The 22,128-nt window shown below is 36.2% G+C and overlaps 1 protein-coding gene across 1 annotated transcript; it reads right to left on the bottom strand.

Annotated features, from left to right (window-relative positions):
* Window positions 1-15,003: 15,003 nt before the first annotated feature.
* On the bottom strand, window positions 15,004-19,651 carry LOC137734077 (disease resistance protein RPV1-like). Its single transcript, XM_068473346.1, has 6 exons — window positions 19,030-19,651; window positions 17,606-18,701; window positions 17,222-17,521; window positions 16,194-17,120; window positions 15,461-16,091; window positions 15,004-15,354 (listed from the first exon to the last, which is right to left on the bottom strand). The coding sequence occupies exons 1-6, from the start codon at window positions 19,539-19,541 to the stop codon at window positions 15,182-15,184; spliced, it is 3,639 nt and encodes a 1,212-aa protein (XP_068329447.1). The 5' UTR covers window positions 19,542-19,651; the 3' UTR covers window positions 15,004-15,181.
* Window positions 19,652-22,128: the final 2,477 nt, after the last annotated feature.

Here is a 22,128-nt window from a genome sequence, read left to right on the forward strand (position 1 = left end):
GTGGAGTGGCATATGATTTGGACAAAGTGGAATTTCATCACAGTTGCTGGACAAATATTTCTGTACACGTTGAGGGGAAGCTTACGAGAGAATGGCGATTTTGGCTTCTCGAGCTAGGGAAGGGACATTTGGTAAGTTCCTTGGCAATTCTCTTTCTTTCTTTTCAACGAGCTCTGGCGTTTTGGTGCATATCGCTGTATCATTTGATCGTCATGGTTAAATAGTTATGTTATTGGTTATCTATGACTAAATTCCACATTTAGAAAAGTAACGTTGGTGCGTAGGTAGAGTGGAATATTTCAGGACGTTATGTGTTGAATGATAACATCGGTATGGAGTTACATTTGTGGTAACAAAAATATCAAGAAAATGATGAAACTTGCAGACTCGAGAACATTAACTATCAAAGGTTGAAACATTGAAGACATGTTCCGAATTCTAACCTTGGAAGTATTTGCAGTAGTTTCATTTAGGTTCGGTGCAGAGTTCGACGAGAAGGAATATCATACAGCTCTTCATCTTGCAAATGTTGGATTTGTCTCGAGAACGGTAGAACAACTCATTACAGTTTTACACAAAGCTAGGGACAATTGAAGCACCGATGAAGAGGAGGATAAAGCATTCTCATCACTATTTACAGAAAAAATCGAACTCACCGTATTATCAGTCCTTTTTTGTTCCTTGAGTCACAAGGCTTCTGGTCGAAGTAATATGTAGGAGTCGTATTGCAAGATGCGTAAAGGATATTGGAATCTGGAGATTACTGAAATGCTATTCAATGGCTTTAACATTGTAGATAACACCTTGTGCTCAAATTCCTTCATTTTCAAAGGGCTACTTGTTACAAAAATGGAGAAAACCAAATAAAATAAACGTAAAGGAAATAATGGATACCAAGGAATTTACGTGGCTACGTTCATGGAAACCGGTATAAGCTTCTTTTCTTATGTCGAATAAGGGCACAACGAGAGAACACTTAATCTCTAAGGCTACTCTGTCTCACCTGGAAATCAATATGAGAAGAGCTTTCTATTCATCACTCTGTTGGATTTTGAATTTCACACTTGGTAAGTGGGAAACTATTTATTAATTAGATAATGAATCCAGATCCTTTTTGTGAGGATCCCGGAGATCCGTAAATCATATCCGTTCATCGTACATTGTACGGTCAGAAATCATTTTAAATATTTTTATTTAAAATTAAATACAAACAGTACCTGATAAAAACTGACTACATGATGTACAATGAACATACACGATTTACGAATCTCGAGGATCCTCACCAAAAGGATCTGGAGAGGATCTTGTTGGTTAGATAATTGCTAAAGTCCCACATTGAACAGAAATCAAATATTAAATATGTTTAAAAGGATTTACACAATGCTATGATATTGCCGAGCCTAGTAGTATGGGCTTGTAACTAAGTAGGGCATTAAAGTAATTGGTTGTCTCGATGAAGCCTAACCAGGTGAGGTAATGGTGGTTTTGGTTTGTTCACCTTGGGTGAATCACATAAAGTGCGCCCTTAAGCTCTCGGGTTAGTAGGGTTCCCCATATACCATGGTTGGATAGCTAATAAAAAATCAATCTTTAAATTGGGGTTATGGGTTCTAACGTCCCCATTGTAAAAAACAACCTTGGTATAGTAACCTTGGAGTGTAAATATACGTATGTAACATCAATCCCCTTCTGTTGAGTGAATTAACTTTTTCGAGGGATTTTTATGGGGCCCACTCCATGTTGTATTTCAACTATCCAACCCTTCATCTTTCAAATCTTCCCTCAAAGATCACCTTTACCAAAAATCACTCAAATCAAAATCATTTGATTGTTGGATTAAGTGGTAGTCATAATAGTGTATCTTTGAAAAACCAAATTCGTCTATTTTTTTCACTACAATTGGATGTCTTAATGCTTTGGATTTGTTTATTTTTCCTTTCTTTCAAGAATGATCAATAAATTGACACACCTCAACCAGAGTCGAGGCATGATGGCCGTCACATGAGAGTGACGTAGCCAAGAGTGCAAAAGAAGTAATTAAAAATGTGAACAAAATAAAACCAAAACTAAAGATTATTTTAACTAGAAATAAGTGAGTATGCAGAAGTGGTCAAACCCAAGATACAAACATTCAGAGCATAGGTAATTAAAAGGTGCAGTCGAATTGACTAAGTACTAAATACACAACTAGGGAGAAGATCCCTACATTGTTTAGTGGAATGTCAGAACCGCGGGGTAATCCTCGTGTGCCACAAAGGAGAACAGCTATCTAGGACCTAGAGGGGCGAAAAATAGAAGGGTAAATGGGCAAAAACAAAGCTTTAGAAAATACATTTCTCTTTTCTGAAAGTACTAACCCCTCACTGTAAAACCCGTATAGTTTCCAAAAAATAATAATACTACGTAAGTATGAAAATCAATGCACAAAAGCTGTGAAAACTGAAGCATGCGACATCACAACATCTCAGCAATAATAAATGTAAGTCAGGTGTGAAATCAGTCTAAATTAGCATGCCAGTCGGAGTCACCTAATGTGACCTGTATGATTGGACCTATTGCTCATCAATCTATGCTAGCACGCGAGTCGGAGTCACCTAGTGTGACCTGTACGACAGGGTACGCTCTAGTGCTACGATCACGTGAAGGCTAGGGATAAATCGCGGGTCACCTATGAGTCGAAATCACCTAATGTGACCTGTACGACAAGGCTGGCACCAAACTTGGATCCAAGGCGAACATGCGGTGCAGGAGGTGAACATCATGCGAAGGACTGGCCTTGGCCTGGGGCGGGAGCACTAACACCGGGGTGCAGCAATGATGAGCTCTAAATGAATATATGCATGCCAATATGATGCAACCATTTTAATCACATAATAACTCACCTGAACTTACCTATGCCTCCGTAGAATCATTTAGCATAAACATAAATCATAACAATGCAACATTTAAAATATAACACATTTTAGACGTGGCATGAAATGCATAACTCAATTTAAAACATTTCTAGAAACCGTAAAGTATATATATAGATATAAAAACAAATGTCTACTCACTAATATGTTGAAGGATTGTAGCCCCCTAACCTCGCTTGCCCGCATTCTTCCTCGAGGTATGTCTCCCCTATATGTGAAACAACTATTTTTCGTTAATTAAATAGCACATACATAAGAATCTAGGAACAACTTCTCATAGTTTGCTCAAATGGAAGGTTTAAATATACGAAAATGATCTACTCGAAGTCACGGACCCATATGTAAAAATCACTCGCTGGCCGGAGGCTGGACACGCCCTCACGCATCATCCAACCCACAACCATACGCGCAGCCACGAGCAGGCATGTGCACGACATATGCTGACAGAACCCTAACGGGCATTAGGAATATTTCGTCAGAATAGACAAAATATTCTGTTAAATAGTAACGGCGTTACCTGATGCCGTCAGAATATTCTGTCAACTTGACGAAATATTTGCCTTCTTCTCCGATGAGCTTCGCCGTTTACCGTCTGGTTCGGCGGATTCTGGAAAAAGTGACCGGTTTCTAGGTAAAATTTCAAATCTTAATATCTAGCTCATCTCTCGACCAAGATCCACAAAATTTATATGGATTTGAAGCTCTTGAAGAGTAGAACAAGTTCGTACCTCTTGGGAGTCTAAAATCAAACGGAAAATGGCCTGAAAATCCCTCAAAAGATTTGACCAAAATTGAAACTTCTCGGACTCGCTTGATCCGACGTCAACTCCTTCCCAAACTTAGTCTAGCGTCTCTATGGAGTTGAATAGAAACTTCCCCACGTCCTAAAACCTTGTAATCTCGCCAGGATCGTGTCGGAGCAAAGTGCACTGTGTTAGAGCTTCCAAGTTGGCGAGTCAAAACTCGTTTGTTCGACAATCAGGTGGTACGACTGGGTTCGTGAGGTCAAGATGAACACGATAATGGTCTTTGTAGGTTCAATCTGTGATGATTTGGTGTATGTGTGGTGATGGTGGCTCGGGTGCGAGAAGAAGGAAGAAGAAGGTCTGAGAATGAGAGAGAGAGCTCAGGTCTGATTTGGCAGAAGAGAGAGAGAGAGATGTATTTTTAATTGGTCCAAAAGAGAGAGAAAATATTTGATTGGTTTAGAAGAATTACTAACCACAATAATTGGTTCTTAATTCTACCCATTTACGCACTTCAACAACCGTAACTTCCTCGTTACGACTCTAATTCGGGTCTAACTTGCACTAACGCACTCGTGACGTCGAGACCAATTTAATTACAATAGCGAGAAGAATAGTTTAAAACTGCATATGTACATCCACGCCACTTAGTCAACCAGGGCATAATCGTCACTTTACACACTTGGGGAGAAAATTACATAGAAAATAGGGATGGGTTGTCACATAAATAATGAAATAAACTAGACGGTTTGGATTGTCAATATTTTTTACAAAATGAGCACAAGTGTAGAATATCCCCTATATAGGGTTTTCAACATTAGTCCTTGCAAAAGATTAGAATTTCAAAAAAATTTGGTGCTAGATTACATATTCAATTTAATCCTTTAAAGTGTACTTTTATTAAAATTATATTATATTTCTGTTATTTAATGTCTCCACATTAAAATTTTAATTTTATTAATATGCACATATTAGTTCTTTCAATTATAAATGAACATAAATGAGAAAATATTAAATGAAATTAGTGACACAAAAATATGTAAATATATAAGTGTAAAAAAATGACTGTACCGAAATGTTTGTACCAACATATATTATAATGAGCCTAAATATATGTTCCGAAATGTATTATATTCAATTAATATACCTAAATGTTAATACCAAAATGTGTGTACCGAAATGTACGTATCGAAATGTATTATATTGAATTAATATACCGAAATGTATTATATTTAAGTAATGTACCTATATATATATGTGTATTGATGGATATACTGAAATATATCAAATGAATTAATGTACCTAAATGAAGATTACACAAATTGTATCGGAATATATTATACAAAAAAAAAAAAAAATTAGTTTACCTAAATGTAGACATCAAAATATATTATGATGAATGAGATGAAAATTAAAATTAAAATGTATTAATACATTAAAAATAGGGAAAAAAGAAAGAAATAAAACATCAAAATATAATTAACAAATAAGATGATAAAATGTATGAGGGACTAAAATTAGACTTTAATCTTACACAAGGTTATAGTCCAAAACTCATCTTTTTAAGGATTAAAATGAAGTTTTCTATATATATTGTGAAATCCCGTTCTTGGATTTCACTATTGTAATTTACGTATTTTGTATTCTCAGAATTTTATATTATTTTCTCGAATTTAAATTAATTTTAGATTTTAATTACTTAATTACAAAGTTTGAATTTTTGAAAATAATTATTTAAATCCGTAGACGAAGGGGATCACTCTTAATGTGTTCAAATTGAGCTCAACCCCACGAGCGCATAGGCGAAGACCATTCGTGAATCAGGATGAGAAAGAAAACGTTATAGACGTTGGAAGTTTCTTAAATAAAATAAAATTTTAATATTTTTAGGGGTTCCCATTAATTTGAGAAGGAACCAGGAAAAAAGGAAAATAAAAGAAAAAAAGATTAGACGCTGCAGAACTCTCCAGAACTCTCACTCCATCCCTCCCTTCCCTTCCTCATACGACACAGACAAGGCCGACAATAAGTCGAAGCCGCGTTATCCGGCAAACCCAAATTCCTTCATGTGTATAAGACCTTCTGCTCAAATTCCTTCATTTTTCTGCTACTTTAATACTTCTATTAATCTTTTTGTCAACTCATTCGTTGATGATCATACATTACTTATTGCTCTAGCCCACCAAATTTCTAACACTTGGAGTTTGAACTTAAATACATATTACAAATTAATTAAGAAAAAATTTGAAAAAAAGAAAAAGGAAGGGAATTAAAATAAGGTCTCACTCTCTTCCCTTCTCTCTTCAACTCCCACTACGCGACTTCTCCATCCTCGGTCTCTTCTCCAAAATCCACCACCACCGATGAAGAGGAGGATACAGCATTCTCATCACTATGTACAGAAAAAATCAAACTCACCGTATTATCGGTACTTTTTAGTTCCTTGAGTCCCAAGGCTTCTGGTCGAAGTAAATATGTAGGAGTCGCGCAAGGTGTGTGAAGGATATTGGAATCTGGAGATTACTGACATGCTTTTCAATGGTTTAAACATTGTAATTTGTAGATATAAGACCTTCTGCTCAAATTCCTTCATTTTCAAAGGGCTACTCGTCACAAAAATGGAGAAAACCAAATAAGATAAACGTAAAGGAAATAATGCATACCAAGGAATTTACGTGGCTACGTTCATGGGCAAGCGGTATAAGCTTCTTTTCTTATGTTGAATAAGGGTACAACGAGAGTATTTTATCTCTAAGGCTACTATGTCTCACCTGGAAATTAATATGAGAAGACCCTTCTATTCATCACTCTCTGTTGGATTTTGAATTTCACAGTTGGTAAGTTGGAAGCTACTTATTAAGTAGATAATTGCTAAAGTCCCACATCGGACAGAGATCAAATATTAAATATGTTTAAAAGAGTTTACACAATGATATGATATTGCCGAGCCTAGTAGTGTGGGCTTATAACTAAGCAGGGCATTAAAGTGATTGGTTGTATCGGTGATGCCTAACCAGGTGAGGTTATGGTGGTCTTAGTCTGTTCACCTTGGGTGAAATCACACAATGTGCGCCCTTAAGCCCTCGGGTTAGTAGGGTTTCCCATCCACCATGGTTGGGTAGCTAATAAAAAATCAATCTTTAGATCGGGGTTATGGGTTCTAACCCAAGCCCCGCAGACCAAGATATACCTACCCTCAGCGTGCTGCCTGGTGTAGCATCCAACTACACATTCACTTTTTGGGAAAGGGGAAAGAGGGAGAATCTTTAACTAACCAGCATCAACAAAGTGATATGATGCAACTAAGAAGTGAACGTCCACACTGTTACGGTAACCTTGGAGTGTAGCTAGGCTTTGCCCTCCTCTATACTAAAAAAAACCTGTATAAATTCTAAATTTCTAATGAGGATAATTTTTATTTTATTACCTTCAAGTTCGCAAAATCTCATGTTACTAAACTTACTTATTTGTCGACCCACTTACAATGTGCGCCCTTAAGCCCTCGGGTTAGTAGGGTTTCCCATCCACCATGGTTGGGTAGCTAATAAAAAATCAATCTTTAGATCGGGGTTATGGGTTCTAACCCAAGCCCTGCAGACCAAGATATACCTACCCTCAGCGTGCTGCCTGGTGTAGCATCCAACTACACATTCACTTTTTGGGAAAGGGGAAAGAGGGAGAATCTTTAACTAACCAGCATCAACAAAGTGATATGATGCAACTAAGAAGTGAACGTCCACACCGTTACGGTAACCTTGCAGTGTAAACACATTCACTTTTTGGGAAAGGGGAAAGAGGGAGAATCTTTAACTAACCGGCATCAACAAAGTGATATGATGCAACTAAGAAGTGAACGTCCACACCGTTACGGTAACCTTGGAGTGTAGCTAGGCTTTGCCCTCCTCTATACTAAAAAAAACCTGTTTAAATTCTAAATTTCTAATGAGGATAATTTTTATTTTATTACCTTCAAGTTCGCAAAATCTCATGTTACTAAACTTACTTATTTGTCGACCCACTTCCATACCTTAAGTTTAAATTTTCTGCTACTTTAATACTTCTATTAATCTTTCTGTCAACTCATTCGTTAACTGATGACCAGACATTACTTATTGCTCTAGCCAACCAAATTTCTGACACTTGGAGTTTGAACTTAAATACATATTACAAATTAATTAAGAAAAAAATTGAAAAACAAAAAAAAAAAGGAAGGGAATTAAAACAAGGTCTCACTCTCTTCCCTTCTCTCTTCAACTCCCACTACGCGACTTCTCCATCCTCGGTCTCTTCTCCAAAATCCACCACCACCGATGAATAGGATGATACAGCATTCTCATTACTATGTACAGAAAAAATCAAACTCACCGTATTATCGGTACTTTTTAGTTCCTTGAGTCCCAAGGCTTCTGGTCGAAGTAAATATGTAGGAGTCGCGCAAGGTGTGTGAAGGATATTGGAATCTGGAGATTACTGGCATGCTTTTCAATGGTTTAAACATTGTAATTTGTAGATATAAGACCTTCTGCTCAAATTTCTTCGTTTTCAAAGGGCTACTCGTCACAAAAATGGAGAAAACCAAATAAGATAAACGTAAAGGAAATAATGCATACCAAGGAATTTACGTGGCTACGTTCATGGGAAAGCGGTATAAGCTTCTTTTCTTATGTCGAATAAGGGTACAACGAGAGTATTTTATCACTAAGGCTACTATGTCTCACCCCGGAAATTTATATGAGAAGACCTTTCTATTCATCACTCTCTGTTGGATTTTGAATTTCACAGTTGGTAAGTTGGAAGCTAGTTATTAAGTAGATAATTGCTAGAGTCCCATATCGGACAGAGATCAAATATTAAATATGTTTAAAAGGGTTTACACAATGATATGATATTGCCGAGCCTAGTAGTGTGGGCTTATAACTAAGCAGGGCATTAAAGTAATTGGCTGTATCAGTGATGCCTAACTAGGTGAGGTTATGGTGGTCTAGTCTGTTCACCTTAGGTGAAATCACACAATGTGTGCCCTTAAGCCCTCGGGTTAGTAGGGTTTCCCATCCACCATGGTTGGGTATAAAAAATCAATCTTTAGATCCGGGTTATGGGTTCTAACCCAAGCCCCGCACCAAGATATGCCTACCCTTAGCGTGCTGCCGGGTTGTGGGTTCCACAATCCATCCTTCATTTTTTTTATTTTGATTTTTATCGATGAAAGAGTCAGGATTAGAATTTAAAACCTCTTTCCAACTTTGATGTTGTGTTTAGATGAGTGGTTACCAAGTATCAAGAAAGTGAGGGGTAAAGCAACGGCACAATAGTTAGGGGATTCCACTCCTCATAACCTGGAAGACATTCAATGTAAAAATCAAACTCACCGTACTATCGGTACTTTTTTTGTTCCTTGAGTCCCAAGGCTTCTGGTCGAAGTAAATACATATGAGTCGTGCAAGGTGTGTAAAGGATATTGGAATCTGGAGATTACTGACATGCTTCTCAATGGTTTAAACATTGTAATTTGTAGATATAACACCTTCTGCTCAAATTGCTTCATTTTCAAAGGGCTACTCGTTGCAAAAATGGAGAAAACCAAATAAGATAAACGTAAAGGAAATAATGGATAGGGTAAATTACATAAAATTACCTCAACTATACGTTGAACTACAAACTCATATCTCATGTTTTAAACATTGCAATGTCATACCTTAACTTCTGAATTCGTTACAATGTCAAACCTCTGCTAAAATTTCTGTCAATTTAGTTGTTAAATGAAGATATGGCAAGAGAATGGCCCACTCTTTTGCCAACTTAAATAAATTTTTTTTTTATTTAACCCAAAAAAAAAACAAAAAATGGAAACACACGAGCATTAACTCTTGGGAACTTTAATGAAAAGGGTTTGGGCCAACAAATATACCAAAAATCATCTTAAAATGTTATTTAACCAAAAAAGCTCAAAGTTTAATAAAAAATCATCCAAAACTATTGTCTACCTTTTTCGTGCCCTTATCCTCCTCTTCCTTGTCATTGTCCTCATCCTCATCCTCTTATGTGCATCACGAACAATTTATAGTGTTAGTATTTTATTCCAATCAGATCCAATAAGGACCTACGGTCCCAATAATGTACATACATGTCAAGCGTTTGTAAATAGCTGAGATTCATAACTTTAACTTAGGTCTTTATCTTAGGTTCTTGTTAGATTAGGACTAAACATAAGGTGCACCCAAAATTATGAGCATTTTGGAAGAAAAATATTAGATATGCATTTCACACGCATTCAACGATGTGTTTTTTTGGTTGTGTGAGGGAAGCATGTGTATTTTGATTTTTCTTCCATGACTTTCTTCGTTTGAGACTTCATTACTTTCTAAAATAGTGCTATCATTTGTATTCCTTTCCCCTCGGTTTATTTATTTCTCTTTTTCCTTGGCTTCTTATTCTGGAAACAGTTAACGTGATAGAATAACTTTCTGGTATAAAAAGACCCCTTGAACGTAGAGGATAATGCCGAAAGTGCAAATGCATAGGCATTAGGCCTTCTTTCATCCGGGAAATACTACTGTAATATAGGCTTACCAAATCAAAGTTGAAAAATGAAGCATTCATCAAAACAAAGCCGCCGAAACAAGTATCTAGAAAAAAAAAAAGAACCAAAACATAAAACTGTTTCTGGAGAACCCAAAATATAACACTGTTTTTGGAAAAAAAAAAAAAAAATCAGATACAGTGTTTGTTTTGTTTGTGCACAAACAAACACTGTATCTGGAAAGAAAAGAACCAAATCCAGAAACAGTGATTTAGATTTCAGAAACAGTCTATGTTTTAACCTTTGATTGTTTTTTTTTCTTTCATACATCAGTTGATTATATTTAAGAAATATGATGCTTATTTTGCTTTGAATCCAAATATAATGAATTTCACTATTTATTTTCTAGCTTACATTTAAGAAACAGTGTGTCTATTTCATTTGGATCCAGAAACAGTGACTTAGATTCCAGAAACAGTGACCCATCGTTATTATTGAATAACATGCATATCTCAAATTTATTTTCTAGAGAAACAAACGATGAACTCCACTGACGAAGAAAAATTGAAAAACAGTACCTCGAATACATTATGAATAATAACGACGATCACATTTCAACGAAATAATACAAAATATAAATTAAATAGCATGAGGATCTATATTTTTGTTTCAAAGAAAAAGAAAAAGGTCTGCAAAACAACGATGAACTCCATTAACAATGAAAATCTGGAACTCAACCTAAAAAAGTTGGGGGTAAAATCGACAAATCATAATTTATTATAGTTAGGCCATTTATAGTTGGACTACTTTAATATGGGCATTGTACTAATCATTAAACAAAACTTATAACATGGTTTTTTTTATTGGGAAATGTTATTAGCACTCCAAAAATTTCATTCTACACTACCTTACAAGTGTATTTTTCTTTCTAATTATAGAAAGTTTGGAGTGTAGAATGAGATTTTTGGAGTGTTAATAACAATTCCCTTAATAAAAAGGGAATTGTTATTAGCCCTCCAAAAATCTCATTCTACACTCTAAACTTTCTATATTAGGAAAGAAAAATACACTTATAAAGAGTGTAGAATGAGATTTTTGGAGTGCCAATAACATTTTATTTTATTAAAACTAAAACTTTTCAAGCCCATTTTATTAGTTTTCCTTTAACTATTTCCGTATGTGCCTATCCCAGATTATTAATTTTCAATTTGAAAACCACCTACAAACGCCCAAGTATCTTCTTATCATTTTTAAGGCCCTTCTAACGCACCCAAACCCAAATAAAAAAACCCAGATACAACCAAACTCTAATTCCTCAAAAATGGGTATGGCTTTTGGATAAACAAGCGTGGAAACCCCAAAATACAAAATCTTCCAATTCGCCGCTCTCTACGAAATCCGGCAATTCCCACCTTCACTCGTAGCCCAGTTCATCGGCAATCGTTCCGACCTCAAGAGCAACAACGACGGCTTTACCGTCCTGGCCAGCTGCATCAATGTATTGGAACCCCCCGAACACCAAATTCGAGAAAATCGCCATGATGGCTCCGGTCATAACCAAAACTAAAACCCAAAAAGCTATTTAGGGATTATATCAAAAAAAAAGAAACCCATACTAGCCGCGGGTCTGAAAATTCGCATGTCGTAGATTTGGTGCTCCAGGCAGAGCCGCACCTTGAGGAGTTGCTTGGTTTTTTTGGCCTGCATGTGCTTCCACTGCCACTTGGATACGCCATCAGGGAAGGTTACGTTGGAGAACAATTTAGACACAATAAAATAACAGATATACAAAACTAAAATACTTATACTTTATTATTCACAAATACTTGCAATACAGAATGCAATAACACAATAATTACAAAAATTAATATGATACTAACTTGAATGAATTGAAGGTAGAGGCTAACGCAAACGCTATGTCCTTCGAACAGTATTTCCGTCCCACTCGTGTGCTTGTGGTTCTACAACTTCTGCTCGACTAGGATACAACTACCTAATTCTACAACCCGCACTGGATTATAGAACTCTAGCGAATTGCTTTGTATGTTTACTCTCTGAAAAGTTTGTACGGAAGATAAGGAGAAAGAAGAAAAGATAATGATTGATGGAAATGAGGACTCCAGTTATATAGGCTCTTTCATACCTCTTCAAACACTTTTTGGATGTATCTGAAGCTATACAGCTCTTTCCAAAAAGATACAACTCTTTCCAAAGAGTTGTGTTTATTAATCAAAACATTTTTATATTAATCAAAACATTTTTAATTAATTTAATTAAAAACTTAATTCGAAGGCCCTTGTCTTGATTAATTAATATTAATATTATAGTATAATCATCAAGCCTAATTCACACAACCATAAGGCCCAAGCCTTCAATCCATTTCCAAATGGTCCAAGTTCTAATTACTAAGAAAAAGGAATAAGCCTATATAAAGGCTAGTGAAAAAATACTGTTGACCAATGTGGGACAAGAGAGTCTCAAACTCCAATAGGTTATTGGCTCGCCGCCCATAAGGATTATCATGGGTTTGAGGGTTGGGGTTAGGGATCAGAGGGAGAGGTAGGAGAGCTCTGTGTGGAGGAAGAGAGGGTTTGGGGACGTTAACGCATTGGAGAACAAAAGGGGCTGCATTTTGGGAAGCGAATGAGGGATTGAGTGAGAAATTGGAGGAATAGGGAGAATTGAAATTAGGGTTTGCAGATATTGGAACGGAGGAAAAAGATGGTGGGAAAGGAGAAAGGATTTTTTTTAAGGAAGTTCCAAAATTCTCATTCTATACTCTAAACTTTCTATATTTAGAAAGAAAAATACACTTGTGAGGAGTGTAAATGAGATTTTGGAGTGCCAATAACACTTCTTTTTTTAATAATTAAAAAATTAATAGTTTATTTTTAATTAATTAATTTTTTATTCTAGTTGGCACATGAGTGGGCCCCATCATGCCACGTCATCATTTAATATCCAAATTGACAGAAAATTTAACAGAGGTGTGACATTGCAATGAATTCATAAATTGAGGTATGACATTACAATGTTTAAAACATGAAGTATGAGATTGTGGCTCGACGCATAATCAAGGTAGTTTTTAATCTCTAAGTGGTATAAGCATCTTTTCTTATGCCGAATAAGGGTACAGCGAGAGTATTTAATCTCTAAGGCTACTATGTCTCACCAGGAAATTAATATGAGAAGAGCTTTCTATTCATCACTCTATATTGGATTTTGAATTTCACACTTGGTAAGTGGGAAGCTAGTTATTAATTAGATAATTGCTAAAGTCCCACATCGGACATAAATCAAATATTAAAAATGTTTAAAAGGATTTACATAATGATATGATATTGTCGAGCCTAGTAGCGTGGGCTTGTAACTAAGTAGAGCATTAAAGTGATTGGTTGCCTCAATGAAGCCTAACTAGGTGAGGTTGTTCCTTTTATTGCTATAAGAAAAGATCATACAACCTGTGTGTGAGGGTTGTGACGGTTTCAATACTCTTCATGCGTCATTAGCTTTAATTGTATCTTTATGTTTAAAATTTTGATTTGTTTGCCACTTCAATGTGCACCGTGTTAGGTCTGCTTTAATTATCTCTTTGTTATAAAAGTTATATTTCTATTTGCACAAATTAAGTACTTTTATTCCTTCACTCTGATAGGTGACAATCTGATGCTGGTGCACAAGCTGATGGTTTACCCAATCTATAAGATTTCCAGCAGTTCAAAACACATGTAATCAGATTGCATATAAAAAGTGTGGCTTTTGAAATTGTTAAGGATTGTATCCTCCCAAGTGATGTCCGGTATGCTCATTAATTTGCTGCTATTGATATGTAGAGTGGATAAACATGATTTTCAAACAATTTGGGCTCGTCTAATCAACTTTAAGTAACGAAGTCTGAGTCATGAGGAAAGTTTCATTCAAACAATCCGTATCTTCGGCTATTGATGTCATGACAATGTATTGTCTCAGCTTATATTGGGTTTGGAACCTAATCGATCCAGAACTTATATTGTTCAAGTTGTTGTGTTTTTGTAACCTTAAAAATGGAACAAGCTAGCAGTTATTCCTGCTAACAATCACGACCTAATTGATCCCGAACTTCTCTTGTTTATTGATTCTAATTTTGTACTATTTGATTATCTACAGAGAGCATTTTATTTTTTGAATAAGTTGCATGCTAAGAAGAGGAAGGTTGTTTACAGAAGAGCCTCTATGAGTCGCAAGATAAAGTATCAATACATTCTTCGGTTCCCTATGTGAAACTGCTGTGATTTTGTTTTGGAATATCTTGGAGCATCTGTTGAACAAGTAGGCCAGATTGCTGAAGGCTTATTGCATTATGCTTTTGCGGGTACTATGCTTATGAGAACATGGTAAATTTCATGGTTCAGGTTGAAGAAGCAGAAACCAGCTTCTGTAGTGTAGTAGCGATGCAAGGCTGAATCAGCTGTATAGTCCTTAGATCTCAGGCTAAGAAATTGTATGCTGTTAATTTAATTGATATATTATTCAATCTAATATTTGTTGTACTGATATTTATGTAATTTACACAATTTTTCAATGGGAGCCATCTTTAAGAAGCATGATTTTGTTGTAAATGACAACTAATATCTGTAAATTTGACATTTATAAGCAATTAGGATGTTTTTGCTTTCCCCGGCGCCAAAATGTTTTCCCCCAATTCGAAGAATTGATTCTTGCCCGGTTTGCCCCCATTTGTGTAGAATCATTTTATTTTATTTTTCAGTTATTTACTGCTAGTATACATACAACAGTCTGTTTATTTTATCTGGTACGAGATTTTATGCAATCAGTGGCAGGGAAGAAAAATTCGTAAGTATCGATAATGTTGGATGTATTTTATGCTATATTTATGCAATATTTGATGATGTTGAACACATTTGAACTTCGATATTTTGAAGGCGGAAAACATTTCGAAAACGAGGGAATCCAAAGATATGTCTGTATCAAGTAAAATTGCAAACTCTTGGATGGCTTGTGGACTACTGTCGCTTCTTTTTCTGAGAGATGGAGGACCGAACTACAAAAGCAAGCGTGAAAAATAAGCCGGCAGCAGTGAGGAGCACCTTCCAGCCTCCGAGGCTGCAATTGTTACTAGCAGCCCTCATCCTTGCAATTGTGTAATCAGGTTCATCCTCTTGCCCTTCTTCTTTGCCTGAAAAACATACAAATAACATAAAATTTATGTTTTTGAATTGAATACAAATGGACTTGGAAGTGTTTGGATGGAGTATAATTCATTGCAATACAACATAGCATACCTGTGTCTTCTTCATCAATGTCCATGATGATGCGATTAAACATTCTCCCAGAAACAATTTTTTCAGTTTTTTCTTTAGAGAAACCAAGGAAGTATAATCCTGGTTTATACTCGTACATGGACAAATCTCCACCGATGACAAATGGATAATGAGGATCTGATTTGGTGTTGTGTTGGTTACTTATCATCATATTATGCTGGTGCTCTTGCACAAGCTCGACACCAAACTCCTTTACCCGAAACCTCTCAGGATATCCGATCATTACCAAAACAACCACTTGATCTCCACATTGTAATATTGTGTCACTCTCCATCCTCCAATGGCTCAACCATATCATATCTTCACCCTCTCCTGGAATTCCATAGAATAGTGGGGAATAGGTCCACCTCAGACCCTTGCTCTTGTTACTCACTTTAGCCATTATTGGACGACCAATCATTCTATAATCGTGATTATTAGAATTCTCCTCATTTGCATAGGTAGCAAAAATGTTCAAGCCTCGGATTCTGTGAGTGGCAGGGAGTAAAGGGACCATAAAAGATAGAGAAGACTTGGTGCTTTTATAGCTAAACCAGCCTGGAACCTCATTCCCAACAAAAAATGTGCTAAATATACCAAATTGATAGAGTCCCTGTGCATTTTCAATGATCATCACAACATTACTAAGTCATTTATTTCCCATTATAAATATATATGACTTATGAAAGAGAGAGAGAGAGAGAGAGAGCCACACCTGAACAGGACTCCATCTACTCTTTGGATGGGAAATTGCGAATGGTTGGTGCATTCTAATGGATGGCATGGATACGAAGTTGAACAAGCTCAAAAGTTTGATCATTTCCTCATCAACTCTATCAATAGGCTCTAACTTGTACCAGTACTCCCACTCAACTAGATTGCTGTTGTCCCGCATAACGACACGTTCTTCTTTGAACTCAGATTGATATGTTATTTTTTTTAATGATATGCATCCAACTAAATTCATCACTACTCCATCCATCGCTTTGTGTACTTTCGGCAACCCCAGAAGCGAATCGAGCTTCTTACAATCATCCATCGCTTTGTGTATTTTCGGCAACCCCAGAAGCGAATCGAGCTTCTTACAATTGTGGAAAGACAGATGATTGAGCCTTCTCAAACCTTTGATGAAAACTGGCAGAGTACAAATTGGATTCTCATCTAAATATAGTCTTTGTATTGAGGACAGATTACTTAAATCCCCACGAAAGGCATCATCAGAAAGATTGCACCCACTGAGATTCAACTTTACCAAAGAGCATGGAAAATAACTCAAGATACTTGAACATGTTTCTGGCCATAACCCACTCATTGGAATTCCATCTGTTTCAAGCACTTTCAGAGACTCCATCCTCTGCATCATCTCCAATGGAAACTCATCAAGATTTGAGCAACCAGATAAAATGAGTGTTTCAAGTGACTTAAGCATGCACATGCTCTTCGGAAGCATCCTAAGATTCTTGCAATCCTTTGTATTCAAGTACACAAGTCTCTCCAGGTTTCCAATGGATTCATGAACAACAATCAAGCTTGTGCAGCCTACAAGGATCAATTCCTCTAGACGAGGGCAAAGTGAGAAGTCCATGATTTCAGTGAGGCCATGAGAATGGCTGAGGTCAAGGATCTTCAATGATGGAAGAAACTGTGGAAACAAATAAAAACAAGCAAAGAAAAAAAAATGTGTCAGAGAATTAAAACCTAAAGAAAGAAGGAAAAAAAATTGAAAAGCGTAGAGTAACATACTTTTGCTTCTTTGAAAACTTGTCTCAAGCTGCTATATTGCATTTCAAGAGATACCAATTTCTCCAAAGAAAAATCAACAGGAATTGAATCCAAAGGAAATCCGAGCCAACACAACCATCTTAACCCTATAGGAAGTTCTGCATAACATCCCTCTAGTTGTACATGTCTAAGACAGAGCAGTTTCAGTTTGTGCATCCTTGCAAATGAATTGGTTTCCAAGACATTCTCTTTTGAGTTTATGGGACTGTTTGTAAGCAGTTCATGCATGTCCAGCATAAGACCTTCAACTGCTTGCGTACCCTATAAAAGAAATCGGAAAAACAATTGGTTAATTAGCACAAGAAAAAAAGAAACACACACACACATACAATGAACATTTCTTACATTCTTTTCTCTCAATATTTCGAAAGAATCCTTAGAGCGCCACAATCTACTACGATTCCTAGGCTCATATGATTCTCGGCGAACAATTTCTCGTCCCATGTCACGAATCACGTCATGCATATACAACTTGTCCATAACAATTGTCACCAAGCACCTATCTTTGAGATTTTGAATGCCACAGATTGTCTTGAAATCACATCCATCTAGTATTGTGACAATGCGATCTTCACCCTTTCCAATAAAGAGACAAGCAATATGGAGGAATAAATTCTGGTCATGGTCATCTTGTAAGGAGTCGTAGCTTATTCTCAATTTATTCATGAGTTCACCATTTGGAATAACTTCTAACTTCTCCAATGTACTTTTCCATACACGCTTAGATTCCCCGAAAAGAGAAGAACCCAAAACTTTGAGAGCTAATGGAAGTCTTCCGCTATGTTGTGCGACTTCTTCAGAATATTTCTCATAACCTTCAAGGGGATGATCCTGGCCAAAAGCATGCCAGCTTAAGAGCTCCAATGATTCATCGAAACCCAAAGGTCCAACTTCATGCACTGTAATACCTTCATGTGCCTTTAGCAACCTTTGACGCCTAGTTGTTATGATTATTTTACTTCCAGGATAAAACTGATCTTTCATCCTCAGTACTGCATCTAATTGGTCCATATGGTCCACATCATCAAGAACAAGAAAAACTTTTCGAAAGCTTATGGCTCTTCCAATCTTAATTATTCCCTCACTAACATTGTGTATTTTCTCTTTTTTCCCATTTAAAATATCATAAAGAATTTGCTTTTGTATTTGAACTAAGCCGTCTGGATGACTTGCAGTGTCTCTGATATTTTCAACATAGCTGCTTCCTTCAAAACTTTCAAAGTTTGAATTGTAAACACATTTTGCAATGGTTGTCTTCCCTATTCCAGGCAGCCCATAAACAAGAAGTATACCAACATCATGTGATGGATCTTGTAACCATAAATTGATGTGTTCGACTTGAGAATGGACTCCAACCAGTTTTGATTCAACGCTCAAGTGTCTGCGACTTAGCTTATCACGAATCACTTTAACAATATCTTTGATAAACTTTGACTCGTACCTAAGAATTTGCAAATAAAATGAAAGATAAATCAAACATGTCGTGCACTCAATATCAATCAATTATACGGAGTCTGATCATCATGGAACTCACAGCAGAAAATTATACTAAGGTTCGAACAATAATGCTTAACAGTTATCCCATGCAGCTACATGGTACAGATCATGACAACTTAATTGACCTTAACTGGGATTATTACTGGAGCAATTTGCCTGAAGTCATATGAACATTTGTGTTGAGTAAATCAATATTTTGTGATTTTATTGGAGGGGTCAACGACGACAACAACAACAACAAAGAGAAGACAAAAGAAGAAAATGAAAGTTACCCATGAGCTTGATTTTGTAAAACCTTCCCAGCTAGATCTGCAACCTCTGCAAGTGCCTTCCTCCATCTCTTCATCATGTCGGGGGGTTCAGTTTTCCGGTGTCTAGCAAATGCCTCGGCAAAGCTTCCCGTCTGCTTCCTCACATGGGATGGATCAACATCGTAGAAGACCGGTATAACCACATGGTCCGAGCTAGTCCTCTTGTGGTCAACGATCTCGACAAGCTCGTTAAGGCACCATCTGGATGATGCGTAATCTTTCGAAAACACAATGACAGAAGTTCGGGACATTTGGATTGCTTGCTTCAGTCCTGACCTGATATCTTCTCCCGTCTCGAGTTCATCGTCGTCTCGAAATGTGCGATATCCTGCACTTATCAAAGCTGTGTAGAGGTGGTCGGTAAACGTCTTGCGAGTGTCTTCACCTCTAAAGCTCAAGAACACGTCGTAGTGGTAACCCCGACGAGTGTTGGAATCAGAGGAAGTTCCTTGAGTTGATCTCACAAGAGCCATTGATGTGAATCGGTGGACAAACAAAAAAACCTGGTCCTTGCTAGGTGCAATGCAAATGTCTCTGTGCAGGGGAGATATTTAATTAGGTCATTCCTATCGGAAAAGGATCCTCTTCGTGGGATCGGAGATCAACCAATTATATCATCGTATATCGTGTGATCAGAAATCCTTTTAAATTTAAAATTAAATATAAATAATACTTAACAAAAATTGATTTCATCATACGATAAACAAATATAATTAATTAACCTTACATATCCCTACAAAAAGGATACGACATTCCTATCTACTTCTAGGAAAATTAACAAACAATTATAAAATGGGTCTTTCCTATGCATTGACCCAAAAAGTGGTTCTTTAAGTCATGGTCGGCCACTAGTGGCAAAGATGAAAAGAAAAAGAAAAGAGTGCTTGTTTTATATGTGATTTTATAGATTAGAATTTAGAGATATGATATCCACACATTTCATTTTACTTCTTATATATCTTTTTAATTTTCGGCCGTAGGATCAGATGAATTGAAGAAGATCAACTGACAAAAGTTATCAAAGGGTGTGTGAGAAGTAAAATGAGATGTGTGAGAAGTAAAATGAGATGTGTGGATAGCACACTCCTAGAATTTATATTGATCGTTGCTCATTTTTTGGGATAAAATAAACTTCTAATTGCATCAAGATTTTTTGTAATAAAATACAGCACGCTTTTATTGTTGCTCCATACTCATTTCTTGTCTTTGAAATGTTGGAGGCATTTATACCAATCAACCCACCAACTAGTGTTTCCAATATCACCATCTCGAAGGTTTATGTATTCAACTGCAAGATTGGTTGTCCCAAACATGATGCGGTTATGAGAAATCACTTGCCGACAGTGGCGCATCTATATTCGAATCTTGGAGAGTCCTAATGTAAAAATTCAAGTTTTTTAGGCAGAAACATAGCGCAAAGAGCACAAAAAAATATTTCAATTTGTTCATTGAGGCATTTAGTGAAACATTTGATAGGATTATTGTCCTTAGCCAAATCATGTTGGGCACAAGTAGAGTTTTTAAACATTTTTCTTCTATTAATGTTTGAGCTACACGTTAAGGATCTTGTTGGAACATATTTTGCACAATATACAAAATGTATAAAGTGGTGAGAAATATACATGAGATATAATATTTATGAGATTCAGCAAATTGTGCCAAAGTCCTTAGGGTAGCAATACTGATTTATCATACGATATATAATTTACAATGTAAGAAACAAGGAAAATTGGGAGCAATTTGCTCTTTTGTCGTATTCGTCCTTTTCTTCATTTCACTTTTTCCCTTCTCCTTCTCTTCTTTTCCCTTATGCTTTTCTCTATTCTCCGAAATTTCCTATCAGTTTCCCCCTCGCTTTCTAATTTGCCCTTCTCCTTTTCCTTCTCTCTACTCTCTGGAGTTTCTTTCCCATTTTCCCGTCCTTTGACGTCATTGTATTTGGGCTGAGATGTGAACCTATTATGGCTTATGGCTCTATTTTAGAGATGTGTAAATTGTAGTCCCACATCTATTTTTCAAAGAGTTAGCTTTTGCTTTATTAGACTAACTCCAACCTAGGCCCAAACCCAAATTTTTGGGTTTAAACTCAAAAATTGCCACCCAAAGCTAAAAGACTCAAACCTAAAAAATTTGGGTTTGGACCCGAATCAAAATCTAAATTTGGGTTCAAATTTAGCTGATCTAAGAGTTAGTGGCCAACAACTGGGCCTCGCGTGATAGGGACCCTATCTGTCCAACTGTAATTGTAGCCTATAGGCCTTTCAATTGTTGGACCGTTGGTTCTCAACGGTATGAATGAAACTCCTTTTTTTGGGCAATCCGTTGAAATTGATCGAATGATCCGTATTTGTTTATGTCAAATCCAACAGTAATAAATAAAAAATAAAAAATAAAAAGATCCAACGTTTGGAATTTAAATCTAACAGTCAAAACAATAATATACATACTTGATTTGTATATTGAAGTTTGGTTGGTTAATATGTATATTGAAGGTTGGTTGGTTGAGTGGTTGGTAAGTGTGATTTGTTATGTTTTGGAAATTTTGTTGGAATTTATATTTTTTTAGGCTAAAACATTCATAAAATTAAATTAAGATAACATAACCCAAAGCTAACAAAAAAAAAATATCCTTATCGGAAAAAACAATTAGGGTTAAAACCATTCCATAACAATTAATACATTTTAGGTCTTGAAACTTAGGTTTGGAGGGTTGGGTAACGTTCACTACTCCCAAAGCTAAAATTTGTCTTTTACTGGACCTAAATATTTGGATTTGGGTCCAAGGATTGGAGTTATCTTAACACTTATCTTTTTAATTTTGGTAGAGATCTTCAATTTTAATTTTACGTTTTGTTACTCTTAAAAAAATAAAATACTATTTCAAACTGGGTCAAATATTAGGAGAGGACAAGTAAAAATTATGGGGGTTGATAATAGGAGGCAACATAATGTAAAGATATATGCGGTTGAATATATCAGTAAAAAAAAGAAACCTCTACTCAAATTCTGGTGATGATCGGTAAATTAGGTTGAAATGTTTTCTAATTTTACTTGTTTGCT

This window comes from Pyrus communis, chromosome 5, assembly GCF_963583255.1.
Source record: "Pyrus communis chromosome 5, drPyrComm1.1, whole genome shotgun sequence".
Classification (NCBI taxonomy): domain Eukaryota; kingdom Viridiplantae; phylum Streptophyta; class Magnoliopsida; order Rosales; family Rosaceae; genus Pyrus; species Pyrus communis.